Source organism: Teleopsis dalmanni, chromosome 2 (assembly GCF_002237135.1).
Source record: "Teleopsis dalmanni isolate 2A chromosome 2, ASM223713v2, whole genome shotgun sequence".
NCBI classification, from domain to species: domain Eukaryota; kingdom Metazoa; phylum Arthropoda; class Insecta; order Diptera; family Diopsidae; genus Teleopsis; species Teleopsis dalmanni.
Genome location: NC_051847.1, coordinates 8,800,689 through 8,825,945, shown reverse-complemented (window position 1 = coordinate 8,825,945; position 25,257 = coordinate 8,800,689). Strand labels below are relative to the sequence as shown.

Sequence of the window (25,257 nt, the reverse complement as noted above, 5' to 3'; positions counted from 1 at the left end):
GTAATTGATATATAAAATGTGTACAAATGACTTAATGTACCAATTATATATTTAATTTATTTTTATGATGTATTATTAAGGAATAAAAGTGATGAAAGTTTTGTCAACTGCAAAAATGAGTTGATTGCAAAGTTGATAATGATAAAAATTATTAAACTTTATTCAATAAAACAAAAATTATATGTTCTTAATGAAATGCATAGTAATTATTTATAAATTGTCATTCTGTAGGATTTTAATGTTTTTATTCATATTGTACGGATGGTTTGCCTAATTTAAATATTAAGTCATTAATGATACAACTCTGTGTAGTTAATGAAAGAACAAACGCGTGCGACGGCGTATGGTGAGGAAAAAGCTGCGTTTTTGGCAAATATTTCATAAATTATTTAATTAATTTTGCGTACATAAGAAATTGTTTAAATATTTGATTTCATATAAAATGTCTAAAAGACGAATTGATGTTGGCGATTCATTAGCTAAAAAAAAGAAGTAAGTCTCTGGGTATAAAGCACATTTTTTTAGCTGTAAGAATATTTTTACGGGACAATCAATGTTAAAATGTATTTAATTTACCATAACTAATTGTTTAATTTATTTAGGAACGAGTTAGCATCCACGTCAACTGCCACAGTTTCAGTTGGAAGTGGCGCTTTGGCCAGTAGCAGACAACCGAGCACAATGAATCCATACAGTATGAAGCCTTATTCGGCGAAATATTTTCAATTACATAAAAAACGCATAACTTTGCCAGTGTTCGAATATCAATCAGATTTCATGCGTCTGCTAAATGAGCATCAGTGCATTGTGCTCGTAGGTGAGACTGGGTCTGGCAAAACCACACAAATACCGCAATGGTGTGTTGAATATGCATTTTCGAAGGGTAAAAAGGGTGTTTCTTGCACACAACCACGTCGTGTAGCTGCTATGTCTGTAGCACAACGTGTTTCAGAAGAAATGGACGTAAATCTAGGTGAAGAAGTTGGCTATTCTATACGTTTTGAGGACTGTTCCTCTGCAAAAACTGTGCTGAAATACATGACAGATGGTATGTTGCTACGTGAAGCTATGTCTGATCCTATGCTTGAACAGTATCAAGTTATATTGCTTGATGAGGCGCATGAACGTACACTAGCCACAGATATACTTATGGGTGTTTTAAAAGAAGTTATACGCCAACGCAATGACTTGAAATTGGTAGTGATGTCTGCTACCTTGGATGCAGGCAAATTTCAACAATATTTTGATAATGCACCACTAATGAATGTACCTGGTCGTACGCATCCAGTAGAAATATTCTACACTCCAGAGCCTGAAAGAGATTATTTGGAAGCAGCGATTCGTACGGTTATACAAATACACATGTGTGAAGATGTTGAAGGTATGTTTGAATATTACATAAATAAATATATATATTTCTAAAAAGATTTTATTTGAATAAAAGGTGATGTACTCATGTTCCTCACTGGTCAGGAAGAAATTGAAGAAGCTTGTAAACGAATAAAACGTGAAACTGATAATCTTGGCTCTGATATTGGTGAACTTAAATGCATTCCACTTTATTCAACCTTACCACCGAACTTACAGCAACGTATTTTCGAGCCACCACCGCCACGCAACGCTAATGGCGCAATCGGTCGGAAAGTTGTAGTATCAACCAATATTGCGGAAACTTCATTGACTATTGATGGTGTGGTATTTGTAATTGATCCAGGATTTGCTAAACAGAAAGTTTACAATCCACGTATACGTGTAGAAAGTTTGCTTGTTTCGCCAATTTCGAAAGCATCCGCACAACAGCGTGCAGGTCGTGCTGGACGTACCCGCCCCGGTAAATGTTTCCGTCTCTATACTGAAAAAGCGTATAAAAATGAGATGCAAGAAAATACGTATCCAGAAATTTTACGTTCGAACTTAGGTATGCCCAAAGTAATTCTAATAAACTTTTTTCATGATATATTTATATGGTATTCCCCTTTAGGCACCGTTGTTTTACAATTGAAAAAACTGGGTATAGACGATTTGGTACATTTTGATTTTATGGATCCGCCAGCACCAGAAACTCTTATGCGTGCTTTAGAACTATTAAATTATTTGGCTGCTCTCGATGATGATGGCAATCTTACAGATTTAGGTGCAGTTATGTCAGAATTCCCCCTCGATCCACAATTAGCTAAAATGTTGATTGCTAGTTGCCAACATAACTGTTCAAATGAGATATTATCCATCACTGCAATGCTGTCGGGTGAGAATTACATTTTAATTTTTAAATATAATGTTTTGAGATGATTATGTTCTGAAAAACAACAAAAAGATAAGCCTATTTTTAGTTGTAAAAAAAATGAAATCCCAGCAACAGTTTTCAGGTATAATATTTTTTGCAAATCGGTATAAAGTTATGTGGAAGTCCATATATATCAATATACATTTAGATTTTGCGAAGAAAGAAATTTAGAAAGAAATTTCTTAAATTTATTACTTTCCACATGTATTTATAATAAAAAATTCTTCAGTCTTTCATTATATTATACCATTCAAACTGATATATTAGTTAACGTTATTAAGTTGTCCTCTTATTTCAATTTCTCAACTATTTTTAATCTTAACTTTTATATTTCAAATATAACTAGCTGTTTTTCATATCTGATATTATTTAATGCTGAGATTTTAAAATAGTATACAAAGGTTTTTGATTAAAAATAGGTTTTTTATTTAAAATATAATTATTAATCAAAATTAAATTAATATAGGAATAACCAATAACTTGTTGCGTTTTGGTTTTTGCAATAGATTAAATATACTTTCAATTAAGCTATCAAATTCAATAATAATAACTAAACATAAAAAATATATACATTTTCAGTTTCAGTGCAAAAGATAAATTACTTTAATTAGTTTATCTTTTGCATTTACCACTAAAAAATGTTTCACATACGATGAATTAAAAAAAAAACATAATTAATTAATTATTTTTTTTTTCTTGAAGCTTAACTTTAATTTAATTTCAAACTGACTACATTTGATTTTCTTATTCACAGTCTATGTAGAAGAGTTACGAAGTATTCTTGGTATCTAGTAAACTACCGACGCATTTATATATAGTATGTTTCTTATAAATTGGCAATCGTGCATCAATTAAAAAAGTATCTCTCATTTTATTAGTATTCAAAAAAATTTATACAAAATGTACTGTTAGTAAATGGCGTTGGAAGTTATTTAGATCTTAAGATTTTTCTGCAACAAAATAAATAAGTATTTGAAATACATATCGAAATCGTATTTGAAACAAAACAAAAATTATAATCCATAAAACAGAAACCTTATTTAGCTGCTCTTAGGTGTCAATTCAACACTACATATAAGTGCAACATATTTACTGACTACGAATGTAGTCATCTATTATAAAAAATTTAAATCATTCCAAAAAGAAATTAGTGCAATTGTTTTCTATACAATATGAAATATGAAAAAATTAAAATATGAAAAAAATTCTAAATAAACTGAAAAAATCAACTAAACTTGAAATGGTGGGATGTGTTGTGTGTTATTGCCATAACGCCGCCAACCCATAACATGCCATTTTCTTCTGTGTTGTTGTTACAATTCATAGTTCCGCAGTGTTTCGTGCGTCCGAATGAAGCTAAAAAGGCTGCTGATGAAGCTAAAATGCGCTTTGCACACATTGATGGCGATCATTTGACACTTCTTAATGTATACCATGCCTTCAAACAAAGTAAGTACAAACATAAAAAAAGTTGAAGAACCTTACTTTATATTGCTAATGAAAATTTTATGTATTGATTGTTTTGATTGTTTTGATTGTAGGTAATGAAGAGCCAAATTGGTGCTATGAAAATTTCATAAATTTCCGTTCATTAAAATCTGCTGATAATGTCCGCCATCAATTGGCACGTATTATGGATCGGTTTAGTCTAAAACGTAGCAGCACTGATTTCACATCAAAAGATTACTATGTGAATATAAGAAAGGCTTTGGTACAAGGTTTCTTTATGCAAGTGGCACATCTTGAACGTACTGGTCATTATTTGACCATAAAGGATAATCAAAATGTACAGTTACATCCTTCAACATGTTTAGATCATAAACCAGATTGGGTCATCTACAATGAATTTGTACTAACAACTAAAAATTACATACGCACCGTTACAGATGTTAAACGTAAGTAAAAATCTTTATTTTTTTATAAAATCTATTTAAAGACAAATACGACAAGGAAAACTATTTTCAAAATTCAAGTCCAAATTCAGGTTTTAAACACCTGAACCAACGTCGTACTTAAACTGTCCTACTCAAACATGGAATTTTATTATTGTAATTTATTTATTTTTATTTATATTTGATTTTAAATAAATTTAGTAAGTCAAAAACGTTTTTATACTCGCATGTGTTATAAGTAGTAATGTTCTAAATAAAGATTTAATGTCTTCACCTGATTTTATATGCATTTCTTGTGTTTTCGTTATAGCTGAATGGTTATTGACTTTGTCTCCGCAATACTATGATCTAAACAATTTCCCACAATGCGAAGCAAAACGTCAACTGGAATTATTGCAGCAGCGGTTGGAATCTAAACAGTTCCAAAAAGGATTTTAACTTGTTAAGATTAGTTTAAGGTTTTCCAAATTTTACACTTAGTTCTCTTCTACAAGAAATTTTTTATTGATTTATTAATACGATTATTAACATACTATATACAAGTGCAGTTGTAGAAATAGCTTGAAATCTTTATATATATCTGATAGTAATAAAATCGCTAATGCAGTTTAAATTAATTTATAAAATACATACACATATTTCAATTAGTAAACATAAACCAACTAATTACAAATAATAGAAATTAGTCTATCTATAATATAGGACAGTGCATAAATACGTTTGATTATATTTTAAACATAAATTATTGTAATAATATTCGTATATTCTCCACATGTTTATTTATATACATTTATATATATATATATATGTATAAATATATAAGGATATATGCAGTATAATATAATTTGAATTTAATGTACAATAAATATTTCATACAAAATAAAAGTATTGCATCATTGATTTTATTTTTAATAAATTTTACTGATAGATAAATATAAATACATTTTAAAATAATTGATTTAGAAAAGAATTTAATAACGTATTTTAATTAAAAAATTATATATGGCTAAGGATACGCACATCTATGCGTGGCAACTTGGTGCCAGATATGTAGTTCATCCTATATTATTAATATTTATGGCAAGTGCTGATAACAAAAACTAATGTAAAATACATATTTAATATATACCTAAAACAATTTTTTTTTGTGCGAGGAAAGAGTCATGCATCAAAAAACTAAGCAGGGCTTTTAGGTTGTGATCAGTATTTGAATTTAATTTAAATTTAAGTGAGGAATATATACATAAATATATACTTTAATATATGAAATATAATCTTATAATTTATATAAAATCAATTTGCATAATTTTTTTATAATTATACATAACATTTTGTTTTTTATTGCTTATAAGTACACATTTATTATAGTTATTATTATGCCACTATTATTCATCTAAATATTTTTAAATTCCATTAGTTATATTAGATGGCTTAACCATTGGTTTTCTGGAATTGTATCAATATGACCAAATATGTAGCGATTGCGGAACTGAACTGTTATCAAATAATGATAATTAAAGTTCAATTTTAATGTATGTTCCACTTACCGATGTCAAAATATTCCGATTAACTCGACAAAGACCGCTTGCAGTAAAGTCAGCACTCATAATTAACAATTGTTGCCAAAACTTTTTTATCTAAAAATCGTATTTAAAGCAAGTTTTGAGTTTTTAAGTAAAAGCTTAATGAGTTAATATAGTTAGTATATAATTATTAAATAAAAATTGTACATAATAAACAAAGGGAAGCTTATAACATACAATTGAGTGATTCTGGATAATAATTAAATTTTCATATAGTAATACTTATTATGTACTATTAAGTTTGCCCTGCACATACTGTTCCTATGTGCAGTTGATTGAAAAGTGGTAATAATGTATTGACGGCAAACGGTGACTGTCGCCATCGATCTGCAAGACGCACAAGCACAATTTCCAGTTATTCCAAAACTTAGCACTACGTACTTCAACCGGTTGTTACCGGTTATTTTACCGTTTTAAATGCTCCTTGCATTGCAGCTAACAATAGCCCATCAAAACAGTTCCTTATATCGTTCAACATAATGTAGATAATGTAGACCAGCATTCAAACAGAACTATAAGTGATAGTACAGATTTTAATAGTGTAAAATCTCTGAAAATGAATGACGTCTCCCTCATTCAGTTTGCGCTCACAGTTCTTGTGAGCTCAATTGTAGTCTGGACAAAGCTATGTGCTAAACAGTCATATGTCTCCCATAAATATGTCTATCATAACTGCAACCCTACTTTTCATGAGTTCGCCCATTTGTTTTCGTTGAAGTTGTAAGATTTTTTAACGTTTATATAGATTTTGTTCAACCCCTTTCCCTACTTTTACCTTACACTTTCTTACAGTTTTTGTCATCCTTTTATGTGTTTGCTTTTCAGATCAACGTTTATTACAACACCAACACCAACAATATTAATATACTATATTGACTTACCTCTTCAGCTAATATGGGATCATGTATTTTTCGTTCCATTTCGCACACAATTTGAATAGTTTTTTTTGACTAGAATTGGAAACAGTTCGGTTTCAGTAATTATTGTCATTAGAATATCATTTGCTACTTACTTCCACACTGGCTAAATGACATGGCTCAACTATCAATAATAAACGTAATGCATGGAATATAATCCACAACACTTGTAGCCAAAGATAACCACCGTCTTTGGTGTTGAACATTTCCAAAAATAAGAAATAAGCGGTAGCCACTAAGTGTAGCAAACATGAAACCAAAATAAATAAAACTGCAGCCCCATAGGAACTAAAATAGTAATGGAAGTAATTTATTTAATTGACATGAATTAATTAAACGTTTAAGTGGTTATGCGATCTGCACTCACCTTGACACAATATAAACACATTTCCCAAGGGAATCATGATTTTCTGCCATTAGTCTGATAAGCGTAGATTTTTTCTTCGCTGTAAGAAGTACGAATTTCAAATGAGATTATAATATATATAAAGTACATATATAGTTTCGTAGATTTATGTTGATAATCTATAGTTAACACCTACCTTCTCCATTGTTAAACTGATTTTCAGCGGACACTTTGACCAAACTCGTATTCGAGGTGAATGAAGATTGCAATACCGATTTTACAGTTGTGACCTTTTGTTTAGATGCATTCTCATGTTTACGATCTGGAGTTTTTAAAGAAAATACACATATGACAATATTTATATATTGTATATTGTTTATATCACCTGTACCTGTCAAGAACGTAGTTTTCAAAAATAAATTAAGACGATTATATCGGCGACATAAACCAAAAGCCGTATTGGCGAGACTAACATGTAGCCCAGTTAATAGCAAATAGAGGCTATAGAATGGTATGTACCAGTGGATATTCGTTTCTACAAGTATAAATACACTTTAGTATTTTTAATATTCTTTTAAAAAGGAAATAGTGCTTTTTGAAGCACTATTCTCTAACGCACCTGTGTTCACTGAGACGCTTTTCGATTTGCTTGCAAATCTCAGCCAAGTTCCAATATCCAATGCTATAATCACAATGTAATATAATATATATAGTGGATTCAAAGCACATCTGTATCACTTACCTAACAAGCTACAAATAGTTCCGAGTGGTAGCACAATCATGGCTATGGCACGTATACGATCTCTTTTAAAATGCAACGATGAGTGTAGTGTTTCATCAACCTACATATACCATATTTATCTTTATATATTACTAACTCAATTTAATTACTAACTCCTTAATTAGAGATATAGTCACCTTTCTCAAACGGATGTTCAGTTCCCGTGTGGCTTTGAAACCGAATAAGCCACAAAGTGATCCTGCACTCGTTGCTAAAACTACCACTGAGACATCTAATGCAGTTACAACCTTGGAGGTTGCCGATTTCATCCTAAAAGATGCGCTTTATATTTTCGGATGCAGCAGATAATTCAATAAATTTTGTTCAGTGCAGTATAGAAGGAAATTTATATGTAATACAAGAGTTAGAAAAAGAAATTGAAAGTATTTAAATTTAGTATAAAAGAGAAGTTAAGCTATGAGAAAGTTTTAACGAGCAATAGATGGAAGTCTATAGACTGGTATTTTGTTGGGGTTTTTAAAAATTAATTCTCTAGTAGAACTCAAGAAATTAGATGTTCTATTCAGCATAACAACTAATTGACGAGAACTAAAAGAAGTACTAATTTAGACGTAAAATCTCTGGGCTACTACGACTTAGACATGACTATTGCTTCCGGATGAGCACTGTATGGGCTTTAACACGAAGTTTGCATTATCCGGTGAATTAAAATCCAACGGCATCCAGTCAGAGAGATTTATGTTCAGCGTATTAGAGTCAACAACATCCACTCCTTATGACAGGAGGTGAAGACGAATAAAATAATTCTGATGAAGTATTTGTTGACTGCATTTAATGTACGAGTCTGAGAGTCTGAGAAGGGCGCATGGAACAGGAGCATTTCTGGCAACAAATCGCATAAACCAGCTAAGTTCTACATTATTTTCTAAGAGTATTTGGCATGAAATCCAAATTAGCTGCTCATTTATAAATTGAACATATTGTAAGTATTGAAAAAGTACCTATATAATAATCTCAAAATGCACTAAAATTTGCATACTTGGGAATGGAATTATTAATTATCAATGGGGTTATAGTCACAGGTGTATATCATAGAGTTTAAGTTGCGAACAAAACCCCCTTTTAAGCATATGAAGCATTCCAAGTCCGGAAATTATATAATTTGTATATATAAGTCTATGATTCACGCAGTACTTATAGGTATATGGCAAGGAAAATATCTGGTTAGTTAAGGGTATATGAGAGAAGACTATTTCAAAATATATATGTAATGGTGTTACTGAACGATGTTTCTTGCGGAGCGCAGCATAATCACCAGCTCCAGTACCAGTAGAACACTTGTAAATATATGTAGAGCATTTAGGGGATATAGAGCATTTGTTATATAAGCTTTGGTCCTTAAAGGACTGTTAAGTTAAGAAAGAGAAAGTAACAAACAAGTTATTAAATAAGAATCAAATGCATTCAGACACTATGCAATGACCCGCTAAGCGAACAATTTCGGTACTTACCGTACGGGAATTTTGGAATTTGCATCGAATAATAATCCACGATATGTTAGAAAAACTAAACAAAAAAAAAATTATTTAATAACTAAACTGAATTAAATTGAAAAATGAGAATCTTTGTCATTTACAACTAAATTAATTTAATATGTAAATTTCTATATAGTTCTTATAAAAGTTCAACCAAATTAGACTTAGAACCTCTAGACATATTATTCAATATTAGAATACATCCAACAATGTTTTGTATGTTCAATCGAGATTATTACAATAATGTAAATTTAGAGATCCATTTTCCATTTCCTAATTAATTTTAATTTATTCAACACACAGGTTTTAAAGTCATTTAAAGTCAAGTTCATTCAGTTTTAAGTAAATAATTTAAACAATTTAATTAGATTATTTTAAAAATTAATGATTTTTCTCTTCAAGTTCAATTCATATAGTTTTTAGCACATAATTTAACAATCTTGGTTATATTTTATTAAAAACTGAGGACTCTTCTTAACAAGAACCTTTAAGATTCTAATTCATTATAATTAGAGTCTTACAAAGAACTATATAGACTATTTATGAAATATGCTTGAGTTTTCATAAATAAACTGACACAGACCCAAAATAAAAATCAACGAGGCCGAGTAAACTGTAAACAAGACGCTCCGTCGTATCTCATAACCGCCATTAGCCCCTTTACGTATTGCAAATGGTGCCAATGTCAGCATTTTGCTTATATAAAATATGCCCACTGTTGGTTCGGAAATTTCCATTTTAAACTTAAAACCTTAAAGTTATGTAGCTCTTATGCGCTCGGACGCTACAAGCGACGTATTTCGTGAAAGTAACGCGTTAAACTAACTGACTAATATGAATTGCACCTTTCATTAATAGTCCTGTAGAAATCCTTTCAAGTTCAGCATACGAAGGGTGAGTAAGTCTGTTTGAAATGGAGTTTACAGAAGTGGCCTATGTGAACGCCTCTTACAACCTGAAGACCTAGGGCCTTAAGTACATTTCTCTAATACAAAAATTCTCTCTTGTCTAAGTATCTACTTGTCATATGGTCATGCAAATAATCGGAGTATTATCGGGTATTATAGAACAATATATTATGTAGCAATAACATTTTAAACTTCTTAACAATTTGCCCATTTCTGTGTTCACATGAAATTAAAAATTTTGTTGTTTGTTTACTATTTTGAACCACTTCGTTCATGTAAATAATAATTAATTTGCGACAAATCAGTTAAACTGCAAATAGTTCGCCGGCCAATTATCTAACGATTTAGCCTTAGATGCCCGCTTGTCCATACAATCGAGTGGAAACGATAAAACCATATTTGCATTGCAGACCCGCACACTGATGGCAAAAATAAATATAAATTTATATCTTTTAATTAAAGCGGACAGGCATTTTTTATAGCATACTTTTGAGCGCTGCATAATTGATTAATTGCTTTGTTCAGTAGCTTGCTGACAAATATTAAATCACAGACACAAAGAAGAATAATACACACATATGGAATTGAGATTAATTCATATAAATTATAATAATCAAATGATAAACACAACAGAAGAAAGAATTATAAATTTATAAATTATTTTAAATAACTTTTTATGGTATTGGAGTATTTTTTTCAATATCTCTCAACTGCAGTGACGTAGCCAGGATTGTGCCATGGGGCAAATATACTAGAGAATAATTTTTTTTTGCAGTTTATTTGTGATATATTAAATTTGTGTTTTATGAGTTATAATGTTAAACGAGGTGGTGATCTAATTCCTTACCCCTCTGGATACGTCACCAGAACTATAGAAATTTTTAGCTTGGAGAAATTTGTTTGAATTTTTTGCAGCCCATCGTTGTCTCATGTAGTTTTGCTATTATTATTTAGGATTATTATATTAGGAAATTATTATGCATACATTTTTGATCAGCTTTTAATGAGATCAGTATTTTTTTCACTGCTGAGGATATTTCTGACTTTTGTCTAGCTTGTTTGATCCTCAATTTCATTTCGTTATTTTTTCTCTAGAACATAGTTTAATGATGTGGTTGATAAAAATTTAACTTGCAGATAACATGAATGGATTTATAAATACTTAGATATTGGTTGTAGATGTAGAACAATGTAAAACATACATTGGGAATTGTATTATATGCTGCTTACTCATTAATCTCAAATATTTTATCGTTCTCAAATCTTTTCACCCTCGATTGCAGTGGTTGGCTCTATCAATATACAAAAAAGTACTCAAACATATTTAAATCGACTGATACGGTTGGTTGGTCGGTTGGTTGGAGTGGCGGCCCTGTTTACCAAGAAAAAGCCCACTTAAGCACAAATAATGGCCCGTTGTGGTACCACAAGGAAAGAGCGATGTTCGTATATAGATAAGGTGATATGTATACGACCAACGCCCAACAGAGAGGCAACGACTCCCCCATTAGGTGAAAGAAAACCAGCCCGACAGTTCTATGAATCTAGCTAGGTCCCTCACATTGTAGGATGACAGATCAGTTAGATCAGTCAGAAAAGGGGCCCCCAAGATTTTTGATCTTCTTCTGGCTAAAGATGGGCACTGACACATGAGATGAAACACAGTTTCCTCCTCGTCCTCAGAGCCACAACCTCGACAAAGGTCATTATAAGGAAGACCCAGTCTCATAGCATGCCTCCCTATTAGACAATGACCCGTCAGCACCGATACCGTAGCACTGAGCAGATCTCTCTTTAGTTGGAGCAGCTGATTTGTACGCTTTTTATCCAATTTAGACCAGATCGACCTAGAAATGTGACAACTGGGCTCACTTACCCATTGTTGCTGAGCAATGCTTAGATATTTTTGTTTAATTGCCAGTTTAACTGTTGCAAGTGGAACACCAATTTCTAATAGATGAATATCAGGGAGAAGAGCCCCCGTCTTGGCAAGCTCGTCCGCCCTGCAGTTACCCGCAATATCCCTATGACCAGGAACCCAGATAAGTTGAACGTTAGCACACATAGCTAGGTCATTGAGAGAAACACGGCAATTTTGCGTAATAATTGATGAGGCTGAGGTGCTTACCAGTGATTTAACGGCAGCCTGACTGTCCGAGAAAATCGAATAGCTTTCTACAGAGGTACAATTGTCAAGGATCCATTTTACAACATAATGGATAGCCATTACTTCTGCTTGGAAAACACTACAGTAGTTAGGAAGTCGAAGCGAGACACTAAGACCTAATCTTTCCGAGAAAATGCCACAGCCGACTCGATTGTCTATTTTGGAGCCATCTGTGTAGATATCTATTGTATTAGGGGTAGATACTCTTCCAAGGGTCCAGTCTTCTCTGCGAGACTGATACGACTTCCTAAACAATTTAAATATACCAATCAAAGAATATACATTTTTTCATAGAGTAGAGCTTCAGCTGCTTTAGAAAAAAGACTTCGATTAACAATTAGCTTATATGAGTAGATTAAAATGATTTTAAGTAATCTGTCATTTTTTATATCATATGTATAATAAACAACATATCATAAATATATATTATAATTCAATAAAACTTTTTTCTTGCACTTCACATATTGCTGAAACAAGGATAGACACTGTGATTTGAATTCATGGCACAAAATTTAATTTTTGTTTGTAAAGAAATAAATGTGAACAAAAAATAATAGTTTACAAAATACATTTATATTATATAACAAAGTTAATAAAATAATTTTATAAAATTTTTGTTAAAAATTAAATTCAGAATTATTAAAGCTTTTCCAAAGTTTTGATTAGATTCATACTACTATAATCAATGCACATGCAGCTACTAATTATAAGATATTTTCAGAACAATATGATAGTTTCGACAATACGTGTTCCCACAAAATAAGTTTACATTCCTATTGGTTAACACACATTATTTGCGTTGAAAATCTCAATCCAATATCCATCAGGGTCTTTAATAAAGGCTAAGCCATGCATACGTCCTTCATTAGGTTTCTTAATGAAATCAACCCCTTGTTCTTCGAAACTTGAACAAAAATATGATCGATTACTTAAATAATATAAAAAATATTTATTAATATTAATTTTATTTACCGTTTGCAAGCAGCATATACATCCGGTACCATGATGCCAATGTGACCAAATCCACGGGGATCTGAATTGCCAGTATGATAGCTTTGATCGGGATCGTTTTCAGTACCCCAGTTGCTGTAGTGAAAAAGCATTGATATATAAATTAAAAGTGATCAAATATTGTTTTATGAGATACATACTTAATTATATAAAAAGTTAACTCAATTTTTGAAGTTATTTAACTGATAATACTTAATAAAAATATTAAAATGGTTAGAAAAACGGGAAGTGTGTATTCAAGAATCATTAGACCGTATTAATTTTCATTTTATTTATTATTATTTTTAAATCAAAGTGTTAATTTTAGGAACCTTTCAGTGAACAAAGTATACATATGTCCAAATTTAAATTTTTATACATGAGATATAAAGTTTGTATATAGTTTTTATATATAAAAACATAAAATTATTGCTCATTGTCGGTAAATTTTTAATTATATAAGCTGCACATTATATGTAATGCTTTTGATATACTTTTCATACTTACTGTGTCAACTCAACAGTCGCTTTCCGACTCATAGCCCAACGTTTGCGTTCATCATTATCCTTCGGTATGTCAGCAGGATTTTCATAACTGCAAATATTTTAATATAATAGTAGGTTAAACAATTTCAAAATAAATAGAACTGAAATAATTTTACCATATACATATGTACTTTAATATACATAGATATATGCACTTCATATATTTTAAGAATATGTGTGGGTATACAATTACAGATTAATAAATCACTGCTAACGTTAATAGATTTACTTATATTTGGACGAGCATATTTGCCCACTTCAAAATATGGAGCGTACGATTATCTTTGTATGTCCAAAAGCAAAGCAACAACTTGTTGCATGCAAACACATTGAAGTGATGGCAGATAAGATTGCCATATTTAAAAAAGTTAGACTCACCCCATAAAGTAAAGCGAGAATTTTGCTTCTGGAAAATCTAATTTTTGCAATAAAGTCATACCCAAAACGCCAGTATAAAAAGGTAAAGATTTACGTGGATCCTTTATTCTATACATGGTTTGCTGAAAGAGGAAATCCTAAAAATTCGACATATTTTAAACGTGTTTGCAATCATTCTTCAAGTGGAAAGTGGAATTATTGTACCTTTGTTGAAGCATCTGCAGGTTTGCATAATGCATCCACTTCAGAATTTGTTAAACCGTGAACTTCAGCCATTCCGGAAGCACTAGAAACTTTTCGCAATATTAATAAATTAGTGGAGTGATACGGTGATATTTTATATACGCCGGCCAAGTTATTATATTTCCAAAAATTTGACAGCAAAATAACTGGAAGTCTCATTTGTACGATTAACAACTCTGTAGCAAGTTTTGAGGAACGTTGTAAAAATGAGACAGAAAATTCTAAACTTTAGTTATAAGACTAAACACAGGGCTGGCGCTTATATCTCTTACACTCTTTTCAAAAGAGGCGCAACTTCAAATTTGTCAATCTTCAAAAAATACAAAAAATGTATATAATTATTGGGAGTGTTTATAATATAATAATGTGTTTTTAATACATTTACTTTCAGTATCAACAAATAATAATAAGAATTTTAATTAATTTTTTTTTTTTGGTTATTACGTATATTTACTTAATTTTATTCATTTATGATATACTAATATTAAGCTTATGTTATTTTTCATAATTTTGTTTATATATAATTTTGTAATTTCACAAAATTTTGTTCTCATTAAATATACTAAAATCGTGATTATTTTTGAGATATTTTTTCCGTTTGATAGTACAATTTTTCACCATAATTTTTTCAATACAATTTATTTTTACTTTTTTCATCATTTTTTCCAATAGAAAATCTCTTTTGATTACTACTAGGTGATATATTATTAGATTTATTATTTAATTTAGCTTTTTTTGAGGAAACTTCTTTAGTACATTCGCATCTTTCTTCATCATCATCGAAGACAACATGAAATTCATAACTTCTAGAGACAATATGTGCCACTAATCCATATTCGCATATAACTTCATTTTTAACAAAAGCAAAAGCCTCACCCAGATTAAAACCGTTAAGTACAAATTTTATGGTACATGGATTAACATTCATATCTAAAGTACACTCGATCACATCATTAATACCAAAAGGTTTTCCATATTCACTATATTTAGAGTTATTAGCCAAACGTCCAGATTCACAATATGCAAACGAAGTATTCGTTTCGCCAAGCAAACGTTCGGTACTAGCAAGAGAGAAGCCAATACGAAATCCATTTATACTTGGCATTTCATTTAAAAACATTCCTATTGCATTTCCACTCATCATCTTTTCATTTTCCGTAACAAGTACTTTGAACGTACACTGACCCTGAGTGATGCTAATTTCGGATATTGCGCCGAACCAACCTAAGCTATAGTTAACCTTTTTCATTGGTCTGTTTGCAGTAAAGTTATCTAGAAAAGCTTCAACCAATTAAATATCCTTTAAAATATCTTTGAAAAAATCTCTTTAAAACTTACTTGAATATTGAACCTTGTTTAGAGCACTTTTATTAACTGATGCAGCATTAGTACTTCTAAAAGAACTTTTATTTTCAGTGATATTATCTGTAATCATTATTTCTTCATCAAAATTATTAGTAATATTCCATATTTGCGGCTTTGGTTCTTTTAATACTGGTATTAGACGAGGATAAAAAAATTTACGCTTAGGAGGTTCAAGAACTGTCTCACTGTCCGTAGTGCTCTGAGCATCATCTGATACCCCACTACCGGGTTTGGTATCTTTTGCAAAACGTACACGTTTTTTTGTTTTCTTTGGTTCTACAGTTTTATTTTGTTCGGTTTGCTCTTCTGACATGAAATCAAATTCATTTTCAGTACTTTTATGTAATAACGATTTTAAGCGCTTTTCCAATAAGTCACTCATAGACTGCTGGAAAACTCTGCACTCAGATGGAGTCATCTGCTTCATTAAACATTGTGTTGTTGGCAGTAGCACGTCAAAAGAAGCCATTTCTATGAAATAAAAATAAAAATAAAAATATAATTAAATATGAAATAAAATTATTGTTAGACTACCTGGAGAATTATTAACTAATTCAGAGTTCCGAGACAAATCATAAAACAAATTTGGTAAAGGAATCCTATCCATTTTGCCAAATCTTATATTGCAAAAAAAAACTAAATAATCAAAAATACAGAAAAAATATATATATCCGAAAATTATATTTTAATCAAAATAAATCAAATATTGTATATCAGACAAGCCGTTGTAAATATCAAATCCTACTTTGTTCAAAATTTTTCACAAGTTAAATATTATTCAGCGTCCTGACCAATCATAGTGCAAAATGTGGAATTGCCTCGGAGCGAAAGGATTTGAGTGCGTTTCACTTGTATGAACTTTATAGTTTAATGTGAATTAGCCAATATATATATGTTTTATATATTGCATTCATTTTAGTAACTCACGGGTACCGAACTTCTCAGGACAGCCCTATTCACATGTTTGAAATGTGTGAAAAAAATATATAAAAGTTATATTAGTAATTTTATGGTTTGAATCGCTCATTGGAGCCGGTAATGCATACGTTATCGTTGTACTGATAGTGATTTATCCTTAAGGGGAATAGAATTATTCATAGTAGTTAACATTTAAAAGTTTAAGTTTTAATTAATCGACTATTTCAATTTCTAAGGCTTCGATAGCTTTAGTTGCTGACGTTCGTATATGGGTTCTATAACTGCGTAGCTTCTGGATTGTTACACTTTACGTATTAACTAAGCCCCACACATATATATAGTTATAATTACCTAATAACTACGCATCAACTGTTCTTCTGAGTGGTATTGAATTCTTCCTGTGGCGAACTTTTTAATAAAAGATGGGAAAACCTTTCGATGTGCAGGTATCTTTATGCAATTTGGCCACACACCAATAAGAGAAAATCAAACTCTCTTATAGAGATACCCCGTAGAGATATCAGTCTTGCAGTAGGTTTACAAACAGATCATTATATGACTAACAGATCATAGGTAACCATGCTAAGAGACTAAATCTCCCTTTCAACCATATTCGCTGCAGTTGTGGTGAGGACTATGAAAGTGCCTCCGAGGCACTCGAACAATGTTGTTCCGAGTGGTTTCCTATATGTAAATTGGACTGAGCACAAGGACTTTAAAGCAGCTTGACTATCCGTATTAATAAATGCAATATAATTTGTAACTTCAATTTAATAAATTAAAAGTAGGAGTTTAATTTTGTATGCAAATATTTCATTTTATTTAATAAGTCTGATATTTTTAATATAATTTAATGAGTTTTGTTTTCTTATTAATTGTAGTTTTCTACTTTAGTATATATGTATATAATAATTTTAATTACATTTAAAGGCATTTTCTTTAAGGGCAATATTTATTTCATCATTTGTTTCACATATCATAAAACTATATAAACAAAATGAACAAAATTTTATGAAATCATTTTTCAAAATCATTTTAAATATCAATTCATAATATAATGCTTATATATACTCGTATATATAATTTGTTTAATTGGTTATGTACACATTTGTTATGTTAATAAATTATATAAAAATAATTTACAATAGAAAGAGAAATAAATGAGAGTAAATTTTCTCTATTATTTTTTGTCTAATTAACTTAAAAGTTAAATTTTCTAAAAACAAATTAAATTAAAATAGTTTAAAATTTCTTCAATAACTTTTTTTGTTTTTTTTTTTTTTTTGATTAAATTAATTATTTTGAATTATACCTTGAAATAGTTTGAAATATGTTTTTTTTATATAAGAGGCTTGAATGATTCTGTTGCTATTCATTATGTTGTAGTTGTAAAAGATTATTTATTCAAAAATTTAATTAACAAATTGAAATTAAAATTTTTATTTGGAAGTTGTGGGACTTGTATATATTTCATATTAACGTTTACTGCAGACGTATTCAATGTTACGATTTGGACGTTAATTTCTTGGATTTTAAATTTATGGATGGAATTAATATAATTTTAGGTTACGATTGGATGGATATTAACTTCCTTAAATTTAAATATAAATTAATTAAGTCTTAAGGAAAAACATTCACCACCGGTGGCTGGATTTGGTTGGATCAAATCTTAGCCACACTCAAGGGAAAACTATTATTGGTTATTTATTCTTTAATGTTTGCTAAATACTAGACATTTCTCTACAAAAAGAATTCAAATACTTCTTTTACATTCATTTAGTCATTTAGTATTATTTCTTTTAATTATTAATGGACTGCTTTTTAAATATATTTGTGTATACTAAACAAGTGTAAACGAAAATTATTTATAATTGTAGTGTAAAATTATATCTTCTTCCTATTGTAAAAGTTAGTTTTTAAAGTATACATGGATATTCACAGATATAAAACAGTATTTGAAAGAGGCCAAATGTTTAACCATTTCAAGGTATTAATTCTTGGTTTGTTTGTTTGTTTTGCTTTAATAGTGCTTTATACAAATGATAATTTATATAAATAATCTTAAAGTTATGACTATATTAATTTAGTTTTGAAATTGTAATTTATATATATATATATATATATTGAAAAATAAACATAAATTTTTTCAAAGCGAATTATGGCAAAGTACTTAAATGTTTTTAGGCTTTTAGCGGCTTAGTCAAATTTTACTAGAATTAAAATGAAGCACAAAAAATGTTGCAATAAAAAATGCAAATAAATGAATAAAACACATAAAGAAATTAAATAATTCGTTTTAAATGTTTACAATTTGTACGTATACATTTAATAAGTAACTGTGAGTAAGATAGATGATGGTGCAGCATTAAACTAAAATAGTCCAAGGCAATATTCAATCAAACTTTGTACTTTAAAATTGGTCCAGTATAGGCAAAATATATTGTTAACAGAAAGGTAGAATTATGTTCGTATACCTTTCTAGGTTACTGTTTACGAAAACTCGTTTAATTTTTAGGAATTATCGACTATATATCAGCTTTTAACTCATTATAGGCTGCATGATTTATTGCTGCACCGCAATCAAAGCGCCAAAAAATTCACATAATAACTTGGCAAAATTTTCATAATTAAAATTAACTTATTTAAAATAACAACTGATTGTGATTGTTATAGTACGGATGCATTTAAGTGCGTGGCGCATTTTAAATTTATGTATAAGTATGTATATTTTTCATTCATTTTAAAGTAAATTTGATTTGTTTTATTTGGTGTTTTTATTTTATAACATATACTTTTGGAACTGAAAGTTTTGATATTTTGTTTAAGCGACGAATATGAAAAATGGTAGTTGTAATATATTTTTGATTTTATATTTATTTTTAATCAGTTTTCGATGTAAGCTGTATTATATATTTATGTATAAATAGATAAATCAATTTCAATTCCAAAATTATGTATGTATATATATATATATGTATATATTTCTTTACTTAATTTTTGTATGAGGCTTAGTTACAATGCATTTGCTTAATTGGTTATTGGTTATAATTATATTATCTTATATAAAAAATAAACAATTTATACATTATATTACATTTTATTTATTTATATTAATTAACAAGTTTTGTTAACAACTAATTTAACTTTTGTAAATTTAAGTTTAATTTTTTTTGTTGCAGTTACTTTTAATTCTCTCTCAAGTTTACAAATTTTATATATATAATCTTTTTTATATTAATATGTTATTGTAAATGTGGTCGCATGTTTGTTTTGTGTATTAAAAATATTATATTTATTTATATAACTATATTACTATTTTGTTTAATATTTTAAAATTAATTACAAAATTGGCAAATTATTTCCAGTTCTTAATTAGTTATTATACTTTGAGTTCTTTAGAATATTTCATAATTTGATTTACATTTCTTTAGAATATTTCATAATTTGAATTTTCATAATGTTAGACTATATTAATTAAATTTTTAAATTTAAAAATATTGAAGGAAATTTTTTAGGTATATCTCTAATTAAAAACCAAGGAAAATAAATGCATAATTAAAATAGTTATGAAAAGCTCTAACAATATCAATAATTCAATAGTTCAAGATAATAAATTTTCTTCTTTCTTAACACTTAAATTGATTTTTAAATAAATAATAAAAACTAAATCCATAACAAATTGTTAAATAAATTCAACAGTAGTACTCAGAAAAAATTTAAAATTTTAGTTAAATATTAATATATAATGATTTTCAGTACTTTTTGTTTAATAGTTTTAGCGCTTTTTAACATAATAACCAAATATTAACAAGTTGTAAGTACCGCTTAATAATTTGACAACAAATATATAGAAATTTTCTTAAGTTTATATATAATTTAAGTAATTCATTCATCATCATCGGATGAATTAGATGACAACTGCAAGTCTCTTTCCAAAAAATTATTTGACCAGTCTGATTTTGCAAGGTTTTGTTGTTGTTGTTGTTGTTGATGTTGCTGTTGTTGATGCTGTTGTTGTTGATGATGATGTTGCTGTTGATAATATTGTTGTTGATGCATTAATTGTGGTTGTAGTTGTTGTTGTTTATGTTGATGCTGATGTTTTTGTTTCTGGTGTTGTTCTGGTTCATTGTCCGAATTACCGGAACTTGAGTTACTATCACTTTCGCTTTCACTATCACTATCACTAGAATTAGAAGACTCTGATGAAGTCATCTCACCAATTTCCTGAAAAAAGGAGAAGAACAAAACTTTCTATTAACAAATAATCATCATAATTTTTAGTTTATGTCTTATTAAAACCGGCGGACTAACCGATGATTCTGGAACACCTAGGTCACGTGGTGAATTGTTACTGTAGTGATTACCACCATTGATACCAATATGATTTTTATATGCATTGCCATTTGACACTTGACTCATATCTTGATGCAACTGTTGTTGGTTTTGGAAAAAGTTTTGTTGTTCTTGTAAATTTGGTCGTAACTTTTGTTGCTTCGTTTGCTGTAGCCATGTTTGTTGTTGGTCCTGTTGTGTTTGTTGTTGTAACAATTGTTGCTGTTGATATTGGTGCTGGTGCTGGTGCTGCTGCTGTTGCTGTTGATGTGGTGGTTGGTGGTATTGTTGTTGATGTTGTTGTTGATGTTGTTGTTGGTGTGGCTGTTGGTGCTGTTGTTGATGCTGGTGCCTTTGATTGTTAATATTTCGATTTGCATTGTTTTGTAAAGATTTCTTTTGTTTTTTAGTTTGTCCAAACTGATATTGATTATCTTGCACTGAATTATTATGATTGTTTATGGCTGACGGTGATGTATTAATTATGTTGCCTAGAAGAGTGCTAGCAATTGAACTATTTGGCATTTCCACATCAGTATCAATGATTGGTATACTAGGTAATGTAGCTTGAGCGTTGTTTGCATTCCAGCTAATTGTAAAAAAATGAATATTATTTATTAGTAAATAATACTTTTAAATATAAATTATTTGATATTCTGCTGAAAAAAAAATTTAACCGATCTTACTAAGAAATATCCTATCCTTCAATTAATATTATCCAATCTTCTATGATATTAATATTCCAATTTTTTCCTACACAGAATTCTGTCCTCTTCGGCAACATAGAATTTTCAGCGGTTTTCTTACACTTTTTAAAAACGTATAATGATAATTCAAAGTAATGTAATTATCATTATAATGTAATTTAATGATAATTTAAATTATAATTGAAAAAGTTAACAATATCTTTAAGCATATTTCAACTTCTAACACAATATTCACAAGTATCAAAATGTAAACAAAAGATAACAAAAACAACTGTCAAAATGAAAACCCGGAACGATAATATGAACGCTGCATCAACTTTAGCAAAGTGCGTTCACTAAAGTTCGTAATGTAAACATGGTATAAGTATCACATAAATTTCTTATTTTTTTATGATATCCTACTATTTTACTACTATTTCCAAAGTAACCGAAAAAACATAACTTGAAGGAATCATAAGAGTTTACAATAATGCAAAGGGAAAATGTTTCATTCTTATGGTGTATGTGATGTGAGTGGAGGATGTTCAATTCAGCCCAAGTTCGGGTACGGTAATCTTCACAAAATTTTCCTGGACAAGAAATTTCACTTTCTTTTTTATATACAATAATAAAGTTCTAAACAATTGATTTGATAGAAGAATTGCTTGTAAATATTGAAAATATTTATTAAGCATTTTATATAGAAATTATTACTTGATTCACCCAACTTAAGGACTTTTCTTTTGTAAGCATATCACAAAATAACAACTACTTATTTTAAAAATAACATTTCAAACAACACAGGTGGCTTATTAGTCCATCCTTTTTGAAATTGCTTAACTAATAAGCAGCTCAAATCGCATGGTTGCCAAGACTAAAAATTTTTCTACTGTGAACGATTTTTGGACGCACATACGAAATTTCTAGTTAATTGTCAATGAATGATTTCGTTCATTATTCGCATTTCGTGTTGTCATTGTTCGTAACAAATACGTTATTTTTTCTATTTATTATTTTAATGTTAAAATGCACGAAAAATTATATTTTATTCACAATCATGTAAAAAAATATTCTCATTAATAATTGCAAAGAATTACTATTTTTTTCCGATATATTAACTTTAAAATTTACGTATTTTGCACATATAAGCCTAACAAAATCTCTATCTTATCCAGAGTTGCCATCGGCAGTAGTGCTTACAAAAGAAAAGCCCCTTATTAGCTTTTTTTAGATTTATTCTAACTTATTCTATTAATGCTGTAGTTGTTATTATTTTAGTAACGAGTACGGGTTTTAATGTGTGAGTAAAATATAGAAAAATATAAGACCAAAATGCGAGAAAATATAAATCTAAATGCAGGTAAATAAATGTTAGAAAAAATTACATGAAAGAAGTTTACTTTGTAATACCAAATTTTTGTTTGATTTTTTTATGTTTTCGACAGTAATTAAATCATACATATATATTATATTTTCTATATATATATTGTGAGGACCAAATTTCACGGAAAAAAGCATTTCTTTTCCAAAATCTATAAAACACAATTATTCTAAGCAGTTGTAATTAAATTTTTAAAATCACGGTTTTCCCACATTCTTTATTAATACCAAAATTCGACGAATTTTAATTATTTCGGAAGTATGCATTTTATGCCAGTCCTCTTACTAAGTTCGTAAAATCGTAGTTTCCCACGATTTTACTACTAGCAAATTCGGCGAATTAAAGGCTCAGTTCGATGGTAGGTAACGTAAGAAATTAATTCAAAGCGAAATGTACAACCAACGAAACTTGTGTGTTTGATAGAAACGAAATAAACAAAGTACACTGTTTTTGTTTATTTCGTTCCTATCAAATACGCAGGTTTAGTTGGTTGTGAATTTCGCTTCGAATTAGTTTCTTACGTTACCTACCGTCTAACTGAGCCTTAACGGTGCACTTTGTGCGGGTACGTTTGCTAAACTTGAATGCAATATGAAAATTGTTTTGCAAACGGTACTTTGTTTACCTCAAAATATTTTTTGTTGTTGTTTACAATAGAAGGAGTTTTATATAAAAGGAATCCAAATTGCGGTTTGGTTCTATTTGAAATTTCACACTATTGAAAGTTAGTTGTGTGTGCTTAGGTACAACAGTGAGAGCTCGGTCTAATTGATCTGGACACATGGTGGTTCGTTTGGCCTTTATTGACGTTCACCATGTGGACAGTTGAGGTTGGATGAATGAGGTGATATTGGTTAAGTTACCTTTCGTCTGGCCTATGCTGACGAAGAGTAACTTCTTAATCAGCCAATCGGATTTCCATCTGGCTATTGCTGATGCAAAACTGAATTGCAATTCACCTGCACTGTGTTAGAAGTTTGTTAGGAACAACAGTGGGAACTCGGAATAGTTAGTCTCGACATATGGCGATTCGTTTGGCCTTTGCTGACGATCGCCGAGTGGATTGGCGATTTGGTTTGAGTGAAGTTGTCTCCTGCTTGGCTTATGGAGGCATAGGGTAACTTAACCAGTCATTCGAACTGCCATTTGGCAGTCCTCCATTTGATGGAGGAATGGATGACGAGTCACCAACACTGTTGGAAGACGTATGAGTTATACGAGCGTTTGACGATTGCTGACGAGCGTGCCTAGGCGTAGCATCAGGAAAGGGATCTTTGTCTGGCTATAGCTAACAAAGGTTCCCACTAAATCCTTAGTTACTTCTTTTACTTTTCTGATCTTTGACTTAATCTATTTGAAATTTCGTACTGTTAAGGGTTCTACGCGCGCACTACTCGCAACGGTGGATTTCAGCAGCCTCAACGCTCGAAAATCTTCAAACGACACGATACTCTCAACGTGTATAACGATTACACAATATGTAACTTTGTTCTTTTGTTAACAACACTAATAAAATGTAAACACAACACAGAAGTGTCTTATTTCTTTAATTCTTATTACGAATCCTGGTATACTCGTTGAGTTATACCCCAGCTATAGATAGCGTCGGAATAGGTCGCTACAATATACATAAAAAATAAGCGGATAACTTAAATTACAAAGTGTGAAACCCTATATTTGACTTCAAACAAATGGTCAAAAAAAATGCTTAGTTTTTTTTAAATAACTATAACTACATAACTTTACATGTATTATTGATAGATCATCATAAATACATCATAAATAATTCATGTTTATGAAATAAAGCCTTTTGTTTTGAATATAGATCCATTTTTTTTAGTAATATAGATCCATTTTTTAACTTATTCGAATTAAACTTAAATCTTTACATCCATGTTAGAACTTACGCAGGCGCTGATTGTGGACTTTTGTGCACCGTTGAACTGACGCCTGCTGATGGAGAGCCTTGCATTGGAGAATTACGCGGTTTGAAATCAACTGAAATGCAAATATTTTTTATTAAGTTTTATTTTCAAAATCAA

General features: G+C 29.9%; 5 protein-coding genes across 6 annotated transcripts in view; 1 reads left to right on the top strand and 4 right to left on the bottom strand.

The window, feature by feature from the left end:
* Positions 1-269: 269 nt before the first annotated feature.
* On the top strand, positions 270-4,938 carry LOC119679278 (putative pre-mRNA-splicing factor ATP-dependent RNA helicase PRP1). Its single transcript, XM_038091541.1, has 7 exons — positions 270-492; positions 603-1,381; positions 1,445-1,918; positions 1,982-2,245; positions 3,611-3,733; positions 3,826-4,179; positions 4,487-4,938. The coding sequence occupies exons 1-7, from the start codon at positions 443-445 to the stop codon at positions 4,612-4,614; spliced, it is 2,172 nt and encodes a 723-aa protein (XP_037947469.1). The 5' UTR covers positions 270-442; the 3' UTR covers positions 4,615-4,938.
* Positions 4,939-5,539: 601 nt separating this feature from the next.
* LOC119685131 (gustatory receptor for sugar taste 43a) lies at positions 5,540-10,036 on the bottom strand. The gene is made up of 12 exons (XM_038099339.1): positions 9,883-10,036; positions 9,276-9,330; positions 7,941-8,073; positions 7,765-7,864; positions 7,642-7,704; positions 7,414-7,557; positions 7,219-7,344; positions 7,044-7,122; positions 6,772-6,964; positions 6,641-6,709; positions 5,724-5,813; positions 5,540-5,670 (listed from the first exon to the last, which is right to left on the bottom strand). The coding sequence occupies exons 1-12, from the start codon at positions 10,034-10,036 to the stop codon at positions 5,608-5,610; spliced, it is 1,269 nt and encodes a 422-aa protein (XP_037955267.1). The 3' UTR covers positions 5,540-5,607.
* A 2,956-nt stretch (positions 10,037-12,992) lies between these two features.
* On the bottom strand, positions 12,993-14,720 carry LOC119680607 (lactoylglutathione lyase-like). The gene is made up of 5 exons (XM_038093519.1): positions 14,492-14,720; positions 14,288-14,424; positions 13,872-13,958; positions 13,347-13,460; positions 12,993-13,278 (listed from the first exon to the last, which is right to left on the bottom strand). Exons 1-5 carry the CDS (start codon positions 14,687-14,689, stop codon positions 13,155-13,157), a joined length of 660 nt encoding a protein of 219 aa, XP_037949447.1. The 5' UTR covers positions 14,690-14,720; the 3' UTR covers positions 12,993-13,154.
* Positions 14,721-15,099: 379 nt separating this feature from the next.
* On the bottom strand, positions 15,100-16,544 carry LOC119681747. Of its 2 annotated transcripts, none has more exons than XM_038095019.1 (3): positions 16,430-16,544; positions 15,869-16,366; positions 15,100-15,811 (listed from the first exon to the last, which is right to left on the bottom strand). In XM_038095019.1, the coding sequence occupies exons 1-3, from the start codon at positions 16,500-16,502 to the stop codon at positions 15,159-15,161; spliced, it is 1,224 nt and encodes a 407-aa protein (XP_037950947.1). In that variant the 5' UTR covers positions 16,503-16,544; the 3' UTR covers positions 15,100-15,158. The 2 variants fall into 2 exon arrangements, with proteins under 2 accessions (XP_037950947.1, XP_037950949.1); XM_038095021.1 differs by having other exon boundaries at positions 15,100-15,802.
* Positions 16,545-16,902: 358 nt separating this feature from the next.
* The window catches only part of LOC119685106 (ell-associated factor Eaf-like), a 35,611-nt gene continuing 27,256 nt past the window's right edge, over positions 16,903-25,257 (bottom strand). Inside the window, exons 5-8 of the mRNA XM_038099312.1 lie at positions 25,123-25,213; positions 21,128-21,737; positions 20,847-21,040; positions 16,903-16,969 (exon numbers count right to left, since the gene is read on the bottom strand). Of these exons, the coding sequence (XP_037955240.1) occupies positions 16,903-16,969; positions 20,847-21,040; positions 21,128-21,737; positions 25,123-25,213 (962 nt within the window). The remainder of the gene's footprint in view (positions 16,970-20,846; positions 21,041-21,127; positions 21,738-25,122; positions 25,214-25,257) is intronic.

What these genes read in the sequence shown, in the direction of transcription:
- LOC119680607 (XM_038093519.1), bottom strand. Translation starts at nt 14,689, where the DNA reads ATGAGACTTCCAGTTATTTTGCTGTCAAATTTTTGGAAATATAATAAC. An exon ending in TTCTCGCTTTACTTTATGGG is followed by an intron (nt 13,959 to 14,287) that starts GTGAGTCTAACT and finishes AAATATTTGCAG; the next exon opens with TTATGAAAATCCTGCTGACA. An exon ending in GTATATGCTGCTTGCAAACG is followed by an intron (nt 13,279 to 13,346) that starts GTAAATAAAATT and finishes TTTTTGTTCAAG; the next exon opens with TTTCGAAGAACAAGGGGTTG.
- LOC119679278 (XM_038091541.1), top strand. Translation starts at nt 443, where the DNA reads ATGTCTAAAAGACGAATTGATGTTGGCGATTCATTAGCTAAAAAAAAG. An exon ending in TCATTAGCTAAAAAAAAGAA is followed by an intron (nt 493 to 602) that starts GTAAGTCTCTGG and finishes TAATTTATTTAG; the next exon opens with GAACGAGTTAGCATCCACGT. An exon ending in CATCACTGCAATGCTGTCGG is followed by an intron (nt 2,246 to 3,610) that starts GTGAGAATTACA and finishes TACAATTCATAG; the next exon opens with TTCCGCAGTGTTTCGTGCGT.
- LOC119685131 (XM_038099339.1), bottom strand. Translation starts at nt 10,036, where the DNA reads ATGGAAATTTCCGAACCAACAGTGGGCATATTTTATATAAGCAAAATG. An exon ending in AATTCCAAAATTCCCGTACG is followed by an intron (nt 8,074 to 9,275) that starts GTAAGTACCGAA and finishes CGCATCTTTTAG; the next exon opens with GATGAAATCGGCAACCTCCA. An exon ending in TCAGTTTAACAATGGAGAAG is followed by an intron (nt 7,123 to 7,218) that starts GTAGGTGTTAAC and finishes TACTTCTTACAG; the next exon opens with CGAAGAAAAAATCTACGCTT.
- LOC119681747 (XM_038095019.1), bottom strand. Translation starts at nt 16,502, where the DNA reads ATGGATAGGATTCCTTTACCAAATTTGTTTTATGATTTGTCTCGGAAC. An exon ending in ATTAGTTAATAATTCTCCAG is followed by an intron (nt 16,367 to 16,429) that starts GTAGTCTAACAA and finishes TTTATTTCATAG; the next exon opens with AAATGGCTTCTTTTGACGTG. An exon ending in AAACAAGGTTCAATATTCAA is followed by an intron (nt 15,812 to 15,868) that starts GTAAGTTTTAAA and finishes AATTGGTTGAAG; the next exon opens with CTTTTCTAGATAACTTTACT.